Source organism: Columba livia, chromosome 2 (assembly GCF_036013475.1).
Source record: "Columba livia isolate bColLiv1 breed racing homer chromosome 2, bColLiv1.pat.W.v2, whole genome shotgun sequence".
In the NCBI taxonomy this organism is placed as follows: Eukaryota; Metazoa; Chordata; class Aves; order Columbiformes; family Columbidae; genus Columba; species Columba livia.
Window position 1 is genome coordinate 5,954,113 of NC_088603.1, and position 13,183 is coordinate 5,967,295.

Here is a 13,183-nt window from a genome sequence, read left to right on the forward strand (position 1 = left end):
GCAGAGCTGCTCTTAAAATGTCAGTATATGGCCTTAAAAAGGGAGGAGAACATCAGGTGGGCACAGCTTGATTTGTGCAGTGTCAGTGCTCAGAGCCTGGATTACTTCCCCCCCTTGTTCTGGTTGACAAAGTAACTGGGAATACTTGGGATAATTTCAAATTACTGCCTAGTTAACACAAAGCCAGGGAAACTTCCTCCTTTCTGGATTTATCTCTGAGACAGTGGAGAAACTGCCCTTTTTTGAGAGAGAGTTTGAAAACTTCTTATCGGTAATGCTTAATTTGATAGCATAAGATGTTCCAGGATCCCTGTTTAAGTTACAGTTGAGCCAAGAAGTGGAATCAAGTTCTGGATGATAACACAGAGGACTGTTGCTAAATCTCAGGCCTGTCTGATTTGATTTTCCTGGCACCCCAGTGAAAATGAATTGAAAGCTGAAAACAAACCAACCCTACCCTGTTTTCTTGCTTTTTTTAATAAAAACCTTCTTGGCTCCTCTGTTCTTGGCTTAATACTGGGGGCTGTAAAATGCCAGAAGATGATGTGGAAAAATCTGGCTAAACCTGTTGGCTTTTTCCACAAGAGCTTGACAATGACCGTAAACCATGTGTCTTGAAAGATCTTCTTTAGAGATTTTTAGCAGTTCTCTTGGGGACAGTCAAATTTCATGCCAACTCGAGTCTGTCTTACAGCATTTCTAATGCCTCATGTGTCATTAAGCAATACCCTCTCTTTTCTTGGAAGGGCATGTAACAGGTCATTAAAGACACAATTGCTCTTTGTGCGTGGAAAAGAATCCCCTGCCAGCTTAACACGAGTAGTTTTGCTGTGTGTGCAAGAAGTGTATCTATGGGGAGGTTTCCACAACATGAGGAAATGGCATCTCAGGGGTGCAGGAGCAGCAGCACAAACATCCTTGGCCTTTATTAGGAGAGAACATGAGCTCTTAGCAAAAATGCACAGCATTAGCTGCTGTTTTCATAGCAGCTTTCTGTAAGAACCAAGCATGAGGCTCATCCTTGAACCTCCAAATGTTGCTTGTTTGTCCTCATTTCTATAAGGTCTTTATGTCAAGCCAGAAAAATATCAGACTGGTTATGGAGCAGCTTTGTCAAGGTACCACAAAGGTAAAGGCTGAACTGGAATATCTCTGTAAAAATCATCATTGCTTCAGAAGCAACCTCTTGGTGGTGTGAATGATGGCCTGTTAGTCATTGAATATTCACTTTGAATGGGCTTCTGTGTTATACAGACTGATAACTGACCCTTGTGCAGCTCTGGCATCAAGTGGGGTGTTTTCAGTAATATTGATAAGAGATCTCGCTGCTTCTTACTCCATTGCATATGCTGAAGATGAGGGTCATACAATAAAAAGACAGACTAGTATCAGTGTAATCCTTCCCCATAACATTTCCATGAGCCCATGTTAAATTTGCTCACTTGAAATGAACCATTTGAGGGCTGGGGGAATTTCTCAAACTTTCCATCTATTTTAGCATGTCCTGTCACTACATTTTATGTAGAAAGGTACCTTGAGGTGTGAGTTTCAGTTGTTTTCACTTCACACTTTTTGCACAGCTGTACTTCAGAAATCTCATTTTAAATCTCATAGGCAAATTCTACAGGATGGTCTTGAGGACGGGTGAAGAAACTTGTGTATTGGAACCTTCTGACTGAAGAGCTTTTTCATTCATTTTTAATGAGATTATTTCCGGTTGTTTTTAGGCCGAGTGATTTATATAACAAGAGACACTTGAAAAACTGCAGCTTGTTCCTTTCAGCTCATTTCTTATCAGTTATAAATTGGCGAGTTTTATAGCCAGCTGTTGTCCAGTGGGAAAAATAATGATCTGAGTTTCTTAACAGGGAAAACCTTTGAGCTGTTTTCATAAACCAGAAAGGAGGAAAAAAACCATAACAGGGTGCAGGCAAATTTTGTTCCATCTGGCTATTCAGGGAGTATGGAGTGAGGTTTGTACATCCCAGTCAGCACACATCAAATCAGTTTTGATGCCTGTTCTGTATCTTGATTGTGGCTTTTGTGCTTGAGGGTTTCTTGTGGGTACAAGTTTTACTGCTTCTCTTCCATCAGTGTCAGTGCACGCTGGCATGTGTTTTCAGGCTGAAACTAGTTTTAATTTCAGCCTGCTTACGCTGACCTTATTACTTGGATAAACAGCCTGCAAGACACAGTCTGTAATGCAAACCATAGCTGTTGTAAGTGCAATTTAATGTATTTTCTGGTTGCATTTCTTTTGTTGAAAGCTTGACCTAGTCACGTATGTATTTTAGAAATGTTTAAGGGAGAATACTCTAAATCCATGGAGTGACAGTGTCTGCTAAGTGCATTGCTCCTCTGAGCACCTGGCTGATGCACTCACTGGTGACTTAATTATCCTAACTGTCACTCAAACTATTTGTTTCCACATCACAAATATTGTGGTGGTGGAAGATACTGAAGTTGTCAGCAGCGAGGAGGTAACATACTGGTGAGCTGTTGGGGCTAACAGGTAAAACTGTGAATCTCCATCAGAACAGTCTCATCTGGTTGAAGCTCCTGCTGACGTGGTTTGAACAGGCAGAGCTGACACTGAAGCAGCTGTCGAGCGCAGTTGCTGCTGATGGCAGCAATGTGGCTGTGATGACATCCAGCTGGTGGGGACAAGAGGTGCTGCTGTGTCCGGTTACTCTGACACCCTCTTTCAGCTCTGGGGATTTGCACCCGAGTCGGGTTTGTGAAATATCAGCCGTTTGTGTCCTTCAGTGGAAATTTCAGACCTTTTCCTGCAGTGATGAAACTGTTTTGTAGGTATCTAAGCTTAGCCATGTCAACTTGGCACCCCGGCCTTTTGATCCGATGTTACTCCGAACTAAACTCCCGTGGCTATTTCTAGACAACTGCTGACCTGCTTTTGCCTCGCTGGCATTCCCATGTTGTGAATTGTACTCATGCCTTTTTAAAGCCATCTGAAGCCCGGTCCTGCTCTCTGTCTCCTGGGGGTTTTTAGTAGGAAGAGGAGCAGCTGTCCTTTTGTTCTTGTGCTTTTTCTGATTGTGACCTGTTTGCTCTTCAAAATTCTTGCTGGTTTTAAGAAGGGCTCTCATGTCACAGGTGACCCAATGCCATGGCGAGCTACAAAACAGTTGCTCATATGAAACAGCCATCTGTGGTGACTTGCCGTGTTGCACAACAGTTTTTACTGTCTTATCCTACAGCAGATGAGACATCAAATAGTTTTAAACTGTGCAAATCCTTTAAATGTTGAAACATTTCCAGATAGGTGTCTTGGATCTTCTGTCTTCTTGAAGGCTCCTATTTAAATCTGTTAAGGAGATTACTGTATTGAAATACTTAAACTTTTGGAAAATAAAATGTTTAAGATTATCTAAACAACCTCTTACCCTGATAATCTGATGAAGTGCTCATCAAAACAGACCAAAACGGAGGGCTGACAACTCTTAGGTCTTGAGAGACAGGACATCTTGTTCTACCTCTGCCGTGTTCAACCCTGATCTCCTGACTCCAGCAGTGAGTTATGATCAAAGCATAAGCCACAGGTTCTTGGAAATCCTTGTGTTTATGATGAATTTTGTTGGGAGAGAACTGAGCTATTTTGAGTCCATCTGGAGGGCTTTTGATTTTATTTGTAGAGCCACAACTTAATTTCCAACAAATATGGGTGGGATTAGCCAGAAGCAGGAGATGGTAGGGACTGTATGTGATTGCCGAATGCGGTGTGGAGGTATCTTGCCACTCAGAGCTATAATAAGTTAAGTATGAAAAAAAATAGTTTGACTTTAGGTTTTCTCCCTTTATTGTATGGTCTTGTTTACTGCTGTAATCTTGTCATATTTCTTACACATCTGTGCAAGTGCTTTAGAGGGCAGGAGGTAAGAAGTGCAAGCTTCCTTAACTCTCCCTCTGTGCTGAGGTGGTTTGTATTCTCCCTTTGTGCTGAGGTGGTTTAACCAGGGTTAAAAAGAAACTTAAAAACCAGAAACCCCAGCAAACTACTTAGACGTCTTTTCCTTTGTTTTGCGTAACTTTTTCTTTACTTTGCTCTTCTGCTGTATTCCTCAGCCCCAGAAGTACTGAATCCAAGCAGCTCTTCCTTCTTTTGTCTTATTCCTCTGTTTGTCAGAGCCTGACAAGATGCAGATTTAATTCTTGGTTCTAGTGACAACCACTGTCTTCTGCTGGGATGTCCGAAAAGCAGCAGCAGTGAATCCTGCCACCTCCCCCTTCTCAAAGATGCAGCACGTTCAGCATCAGTGTCTGTCAGGTTTGGGACAGATCTTGATTCTTCCAAAATTGTGTTGTGATTCCTCGTGCTGTTTTCCATCCTCTTTATGCCAGGCCTCTAAATGGCAAATCAATGCAGTTACGATTACCTGCCTTATTTTTGGTAATTTAGTTAGAGTATTAAATTTTCTTGTTCTCCTTGCCAGACAAATTTAAAGGAGTTTTCTTTGCCTCTAACTTGTTCTCTTTCTCCTGCCACTTAAGTTTTAGTATTACATGCAAGATGCAGTTCCCACAGCAACTGGCTCTGCTGTACATTCCTTTTGCCTCTGGGGGCATGTAGAATTCCAGCCGTAATACTCCTGCGTTTATCTGTAATCTTGTTCTAAACAAGCTTTCCTTTCTGCTCAGCTTTTCATACACTTCTCCACTTCAACCCCATGTGCTGGAGCATTAAGCAGCCTGGCTGACGACTGTCACGTGGATATTTTCTTCCTCTCCTAAGGACGAACAGCAGCAACAGGCTTCCTAAATGCCGTGTGCGTGCTTGCTGGTGTAGGTGAGGTCAAAGTAATGCGCTCTGGATTTGGAACAGGAAGCCTTGATGTTTGCAGTGATTTGCTGTTGAAAGTGAATCAGTGGAACAATTAGGACTCTTTGCCCCAAGGGTGCGATTACACAATTTTTTTGTTCTTTTTCTCCATCAGCAAAGCTGGTTTAAGAAGTTCCTGGCTGCTCGGTCTCCACCCTGCCTGGAAAACTGGATTACCGATTACTGCGGTGATCTCATTTACAGTACAGCTTCATAAGCAGATGCACTGGCACAACAGGGAGGTGGTGAACCATGCTACTCTTTAATCTTGTTTTACTGCCGAAGGAAACACCGGAGTAGCACAAAGTACAGGGTGTTAGAGACAGTTATACTGGGTACATGTGCATGGTGTAAGATGGGTTTGCGTTTACTCGGTTTCAAGACTGTCCATTGCAAATAATAAAATCATTTTGGTTGGAAGAGACCCTCCAGATCATTTGGTCCAACCACTAACTGAACTCTAGCCCTAAAGTATGTCCCTAAGAACCTCATCTACATGTCTTTTAAACCTCTTCAGGCATGGTGGCTCTACCACTGCCCTGGGCAGCCTGTACCAATGCCTGACAGCCCTTTCCATGGAGAAATTTTTCCTAATATCCAATCTAAACCTCCCCTGGTGTAACTTGAGGCCATTTCCTCTCACCTATCCCTTGTCACTTGGGAGACCAACGCCCTCCATGGTCTGCCTCATGTCAGCATACAAAAACTGAATATTCTTCCCATAGAAATTGAGGATATCAGTCTGCTCATGGGTTTCTTGTCTTCATTGCTCAGATACTGCTCTCATGGGTGGAAATGATCTACTTGCTTCTGGAAAGTTGGAACTGGCTTCAGTTGATTGAGTCAGGCCTAATGAGTTGTATTCTACCCATGATCAAATGGGAAAGGCCAGTGGTGGGGCTTCCTGATTTTTTCACTCCTGGGGGGAGCAATGGGATATCTGTTCTGTCTGCTGCAGAACTGTTCTTCCCCCAGAGGGTGCTGGACACTGAACAGGCTCCCCAGGGAGGTGTCACAGCCCCAAGCCTGACAGCGTTCAAGAAGAGACTGGACAACACACTCAGACACGGTGTGAACTGTGGGGTTGTCCTGTGCAGGGACAGCAGTTGGACTTGATGATCCTTGTGGGTCCCTCCCAGCTCAGCACATTCTGTGTTTGTGATTCTATCCTGTGAGTAATATGAATTCCAGGGAAAGTTACTCACTGCGTGTTTGACCTGCCATAGTTACAGTTTGGGTTTTTTCAGGTGAGCACAAGTCTACGTACCTCAAGTTCCTGGTGACTTGTGCTGTCATGAGCAGCTATTGCATTAGCAGCTTTCAGAGCAGACTCGGGAGCTTGTGAGTTGGAGCAGAAAACCACTTGTTTCAATTGCTGTGCAATTTGCAATGAGGGGTTGTGCGTTACTAAGTAGATGTAATACAGTTAGCGATTGGCGTCAGAATATACAGAGGCACTTGAGTGATAAATAATGCTAAAAGCTTTATCAGATCTCACAGTATCTTGTAGGTTTCCTGTCTGTGTGCTGCTTGGTGTATATTTGGTGGGCAGGAATTTGTTTATAGCCTCATTTTTTCCACATGAGTCTCTAAATGTCATTTCTTTTGTCTTTTATTGGGCTTTGGGTTCAGTTGCTCATCACCAGACTTTAAACATCCTTAATAATGCCAGCATTATTTATATTTATATTTAGGCTTCAATTCTGGTTCTTTCCTCTGTCTTTTTTTCCTGATATGCTCCCCTTCTAGGCTTGGAACATCTTTCCAGTCAGCCTCAGCCAAGCTTGATTTCTTTCTCACTTAAGCCTGACCCTTCTGTTCTGTGAATCTGTAGCTTCTACTTGTTCATTTCTAATGAGATAATCAGGAGGGAACTGTTGTGGTCAAACATAGTGCCATGTATAATGCAACCAGAGTATTTCACAGCATTATCTGAAGCAGAAATCCAACTATGTCTGGATATACTCTTAACTTCCCCAGTTGCTCTTAAACCAGTTTGGAAACTGTGTCAGAAATGGGCAGTTTTGGGAATCACGCTGCTGTTTTGAAACAGAACAATGGGTTTGTAAAGCACATGCTTCTTTGTAGGTTGGATCTTGATTCCAGTTCAGCTGAATTAGTTTCCAGTTAATTTCTAGCAGTTAACGTGTTGCTGGATCGGGAACAAGCTGCTTTGTGCCAAATGTTCCTTTTTCCCCTTAGGCTGAGGATGATCCTCCGACCAACTAATCTATTGTTTGAGTGTAACGCAGTTAGTGTGAGAAAATTTGTCCTCATCCTAAGGCAGCTGAGGTCTTGCCCTAGTAATTGTGTCACACACTTAATGAGATCCTTGGGAATGACGGCATTTTGCCATTAGCCTGATAAATTCAGTGCAGTATCCACCTTCTAGCAGAAGGTGTTTCCCTCAATAGTCAAGTTCCTGTGACTTCTGATTAAGTGGCTTCATGCCCAGCTGTGGGGTTCTGTTTGAGGGTCTAGGTATTCCCACTGCTCCACGTCAGGCTCTCTGAGCCAGAATGCCAGATTACAAACACAGCATAAAGCACTGTGTAGAAATGCAGCTTGGCTTTGTTCTTTCTATCCCATGGTGCTGTGCTTTATTAAGCTACAATTGAGTTGGGAGTCAGTACCTACCTCCCAACCTTACTGATCTGCGAGGTGGAAAAATCACAGTGGCTGGGGTTGAAGGGACCTCTGGAGATCATCCAGTCCAACCCACCTGCTCAAGCAGGGTCACCAGAGCAGATCACACAGGAAGGTGTCCAGGTGGGTTTGAATGTCTCCAGAGAAGGAGACTCCACAACCTCTCTGGGCAGCCTGGGCCAGGCTCTGGCACCTCAAAGGAAAGAAGTTTCTCCTCATGTTCAGATGGAACCTCCTGTGTTTCAGTCTGTGCCCGTTGCCCCTCATCCTGTCATTGGGCACCACTGAACAGAGTCTGGTCCATCCTCTTGACACCCAACCTGGAGATACTTATAAACATTAATGAGATCCCCTCTCAGCTTCTCATCTCCAGCTGAACAGCTCCAGATCTCTCTCTCCTTGTAAGATGCTCCAGACCCCCATCAGCATCTTTGTAGCCTCCACTGGACTCCCTCCAGTAATTCCTTGTCCTTCTTGTCCTCTGCACCAGGGCAGAATAGATGGGGAGGAGCAGCTTCCCTCAGCATGTTGGTCACATTCTTCTTAATGCACCCCAGGTACCATTGGCCTTCTTGGCCACAAGAGCACATCGTGGACTCATGGTCAGCCTGTTGTTGGCCAGAACCCCCTTGTCCTTCTCTGCAGAGCTGCTTTCCAGCAGGTCTGCCCCTAACCTGTACTGGTCCCTGGGGTTTTTCCTCCTCAGGTGCAGGACCCTACACTTGCCCTTGTTGAACTTCCTCAGGTTCTTCTCTGCCCAATCCTTTCACAAGTCACAACTTTATTGTGTTGTGGTGCCAGAGGCAAAACTTTTTTTCCCCTGTGCAAAATGGGGATGATCCAATTAACATGTTTTCCAACAGGAAAGTGGCTCTTGTGTTGCTGTTCTGCTGAACTAAATGTCTTGTTGAAAGCCTTTTTGCTGTTCTCTTCTCTGTAGAAGACTGGCAAATTCCTCCCCTTCTTTGAACATCTCATTGTGAAAGTGGATTTTTAAAAATGTACTTAAATAGTGGCAGGCTGGACTGGGAGCAGATATAGCATGGGAATGAATCAGCCCTTTCACAGTGAAGCTGCCTCTGTGCCTGCCCTTGTCTGTCCAATCCCACCCCCTTTTCTGGGTTAAACACAACCTCGAACTTGGCTAAATACAGCATTTCTTGACCAGATGAATTTGAGCACCATATGATCTGCCTCCTCATGTTCCCTGAGCCCTTTTGCAGGAGAAGGGAAGTGTTGTTGAACAAAGTCTGCTAACAGAGTTGTGGGTGGAAAGAGGACAAAACGAGTACGTGAAGAACCACATATTTTCACTGGACTTCTACAACAAGCGATGGTTTGTTCTCCAGATAAAGGCCCATTAGTGGAGGAATTTTTAGTGGGTTCTTTCTTAGGTGTCATGAAAATTCTTGTCCAAAATAAGAAGCATTGAGGCTTGCAAGCACGTACTTAGAGAATGTAGATGACAGGCTGAATCCCAGGTGAGTCCTCCTCACGCACAACAGAGGATCCTTGTCTTAGACTTAAGAACCCAAAGGCAAGATTTCAGTGAACAGGGAGCTTACTCAACGGTTTAACAATTCAGTAGAGCTAAATCTTGTTCCTGTGCAGGAAGTCTGACTTATATCGCAAGAACCTGAGTTATGGCTGGGTGAAACCATTGGCTAACCAATGCAGACCCATGTCAAAACTAACTGTTCCAGCAGGGAAGGATGAACACTGCTAAGACTATTAGAATCATAGAATCGTTTTGGTTGGAAGAGACTTTAAGATCATGGGCTCCAACCATAACCAAACCATAGCACTGAACCATGTTCCTAAGAACCTCATCTATGCATCTTTTAAATCCTTCTAGGGATGGTGACTCCACCACTGCCCTGGGCAGCCTGTTCTGGTACCCAACAACCCTTTCCATGAAGAAATTTTTCCTTATACCTAATCTGAACCTTACACTTGCATGAAATATTTGGGGGATGTTAGGCAACTTCATTTCTATATCTTTTTCCATATTTTCTCCTATTTTGGCAGTGTCTGCCGTGTTAAGATCGTATCTTCTGCAAACACCTTGAACCAAGCAAAGGTATTTTATGGAAGAAGCATCTGGAGGTGCCATTCGGGGGAGATGGTCTAATCTCATGCTGAGAAAAGAGGTTTTCTCCCCCATTCTAACTTTTTGTCCTTCCTTTTCTTGTCCTTTGGTTCTGCCACCCATCTGTTCAGAGGTTATGCTTACTACCAACCAAACATGGCTTGTTTTTTAATCTTCATTTATTGTTTTGTGTGGATTAATTAGTGGTTTCATGTACACCACGAACACCAGTGGGCTGGAGAAAATGGATAGTGCGTCTGGGCAGAATGAGGAATAGTGACTCCTAACTGCAGCAATTAACTCAGCACATACCGTTTTCCATAAGCTAAGGGACACTGTGCATCCGTTTTATTGTTTCCTGTGCAGTTTGAACTGTGCCAAACAAACCTTTCCACGTGGCGTTGGGATTCGAACCTTGCAGCCTTCTTGCTTTCATGGGAGAGTCCAAAAGCAAAATACTTTGCAAAGCAAAAACCTATCTGCGTGGTTGTTTTGGGCAATAAATTAAAATAGAGCTAACATAATAAATTTTCAAGGGGGTGAAGCGTTTTGTCAACCTGACACTTAAGGATGAAAAGAAAAATCTTGGTATTTTTCTACTTGAAGAATTTACAAGGTGGAACTTGTCGTTTCCCCATTGACCAAATGAATGAGGGTAAGTTTCTCAGCTTTCACTGTTGTTCAGGTAGAGAACATTTGGATTCTCTTATTTTAATTGTACTTTTGGGAGAATGAACTTCCAGCTTTTCTAAACTAGCTGAGTAGTTAGTACTGAGATGTTCTTTCCCTGTTAGCTTGTTGTTCAAAGATAATTGAGGCTGGAATTAGCGCTTCAGTTATGCCTGCTCTTATTCTTAAGGAACTTCCCGGCGCTGCTCATGTTGCTTTGTGTCCATAGCCTTAAAAATGCTGTAGGCCATCTATTCAGTCATTAAACCATAGAAACACAAGTTTGAAGGTGGCTAAATAGCACAGGATTGGAAAACAGGCTTACACATCCCATACTGGAGCAATAAAAATCCAGTTCTAAGACAGTCTTCAGTCCAGATGCTAAAACATAGAATACATGACAAAGTATATCATGTAAACAGGAGCTTGCACAAGAGGCGCATTACTAATGAATGATTCTGTTGATTCCTGGGTGCAATTCAAAGAGGTGGTTTGCTCTACCAAGTGTAGTTTGTTATGCAAGATGATGTAAGTCGCACCATGGTCAGGGGACAGACTAAGCGTGATGTTTCCATGGAAGAATCTGAACTATTCCAGTTTCACATGCAGTGAAAAAGTGACTTATTGTCAGAATTCAGCCTCATTTGTTCTCTATTTAATAATTTTTCTTTTAGGGTGGTTTAATCTCTTAATGTATTAGATTTTTCCTGCTATATTTCTGCACTGAGTTTATAACAGCTCAAAAAGTCTAATTTTATCAAGCGTGTTGCCTTCAGCTCCTGAGTCCTGGCAGCGCCTGCTTTTTCCATTTCCCCCTCCTGCTTTTCCAGCACTAAAACAACTGCAACATTGGTATCTGCTTAAAAACCTTCCAAGAGTCCTGCGTGGGGACACTTTACATTTTTGGCTTGTCCAAATAGCTTCTCGGTTGTGATCACAGGGATTTTTACAGCCTACCTTGAGGAGCTGCACCCCTGCGGGGCTCAGGCTTCACCTACCAACTCTCAGCCTCACCACTATTCCAAATAAATTCCTTGGACTTGTAGATGAAGTGATTATAAACCAAGCTGTGAATCAATTCTTCTAGTTCAATATATCTTAACTCTTTTTCTCTAGGCTCCGTTTTGGATATTATAAAGCACATTGTGGCCAAAGGAGAACACAAAACCGGCGTCCTGGATGAAGCCTGTATAGCCACCATCCTTAAGGAGGTGCTGGAGGGGCTGGACTACCTGCATAAAAATGGACAAATCCACAGGTATTGTTCATTTTCCTTATCTTGATCCTAAAGTATGTGTTGCTGAAACAGAACACCTGAGGATACACTTCTCATCCAACCAGCTGTGATGGCACAGAAAGAAGAAAACGAAGGTGGGAGCTTAAGCAAAACTCAGAATATGCATTGTAGTTGCTACTGTAGGAAATACTGTGACTAGGCCAAGTTTAGGTAGACTTTGGTGTATAAGAAGTTTGGATATAGAGAATGTCTCTCCAAATATCAACATCCAGCTGGGAATTGTAATTCTTGGTGCTGGAAAACAAAACTTCAGCTGGTTTTGTTGCTTGCAGAGCTGCCTAAGTGTTGAGCAATTGAATAAGGAGCACTTTAAGCCCTGAGCCCTGTTTTTTTGTTGTTGTTTTAAGGCTAGTTGCAAGCTCAACATCATGAAATTTGTATTTGTGTAATTTCATTTAAAAAGAAAAAGGGAACAAAATTAGTGGAAAAACTTCTTTTGTAGGCAAAACCCAGTTAACTAATGGACTGTAATGTGATGGATCACTGAGATGTGTGGATTTCTGTGCTATGTCATTCCGGAGGTATTTTTCAATCATATTTTCCTCTCCCCTGGTGTCAAGGTAGCTCAGAAAGAGAGGATACCAAGTCAGTATGTCTTGCCATTAACAAGAATGAGAGTTGCAATCCTAAATACGTGCTGGAAATAGAATATACTGTGGGTAATATAAATCACCCCAGCCACAGGCTGCTGCTGGGAACAGATCTCCTTTTTCTTGGGAATTCTGTGAGCTTGGCTGGTTTCTGGTGCGATGCCATTATAAGCATTGCTGCTGCTGGGCTGGACCAAGTTTCTGTCCTCTAATAACTGCATAAGAACAGGGAGCTCGTTTTGCCAAAGTGTTATTTTAATTAGCAAATCCAAGAAGTATTTATTTTGTACTTTGGTCAAAGTAGTTGGCTTTTGTACATTGTTTTGGGTTAAAATGAAAGGAATTGTTGGAAGCAATTCTGGTGGAATTCTTTTCCCTGCAAGAAGTCTCAAATTCCAGTTTCCAATCTCTATTAAAGTTCTGATTTAAGAAGGGTTGTCTTCATTGAAGCCAGTTTTGATTTCACAGATAGTTGTTCAATTTTGGTTTCTTTTAGAGTTAAGGCTTTAGGCAGCTCTGGGAAGTTAAAGCAACAGAGTAACATATTCCCTGTGTACATAGTAATTCCTCACTCTTGCTGTAAGTAGTTTAGAAAACCACGCTCATCTGTGACTTGTAGTTGATTCGCTTGGCTGATTTAGTTCATCTTCTGGTCTAACAAAATACTGCTGCTTCGACATGTATATTTTGTAACCTGTTAAATATCAGTTGTTCTCAAGATGTCACATAGTGATTTCTGTATTGAAAGTGAGGTGGTTCTCTGTTAGACTTGCTCTAGTGAAACAGCAAAACTAGTAATTGCAGTAAAGGTTTTAGAGGATGTATTCACAGAATCACAGTATGTCAGGGGTTGGAAGGGACCTGGAAAGCTCATCCAGTGCAATCCCCCCATGGAGCAGGAACACCCAGATGAGGTTACACAGGAAGGTGTCCAGGCGGGTTGGAATGTCTGCAGAGAAGGAGACTCCACAGCCTCCCTGGGCAGCCTGGGCCAGGCTCTGGCACCTCACTGAGAAGAAGTTTCTTCTCAAATTTAAGTGGAACCTCTTGTGTTC

At 42.9% G+C, this 13,183-nt stretch overlaps 1 protein-coding gene across 2 annotated transcripts in view; it reads left to right on the forward strand.

The window, feature by feature from the left end:
* OXSR1 (oxidative stress responsive kinase 1) overlaps nucleotides 1-13,183 on the forward strand; it is a 102,663-nt gene that overhangs the window by 34,175 nt on the left and 55,305 nt on the right. For both annotated transcript variants that reach the window (XM_065050363.1, XM_065050362.1), the window contains exon 4: nucleotides 11,358-11,499. In XM_065050363.1, coding sequence (XP_064906435.1) covers nucleotides 11,358-11,499 — 142 coding nt within the window. The remainder of the gene's footprint in view (nucleotides 1-11,357; nucleotides 11,500-13,183) is intronic.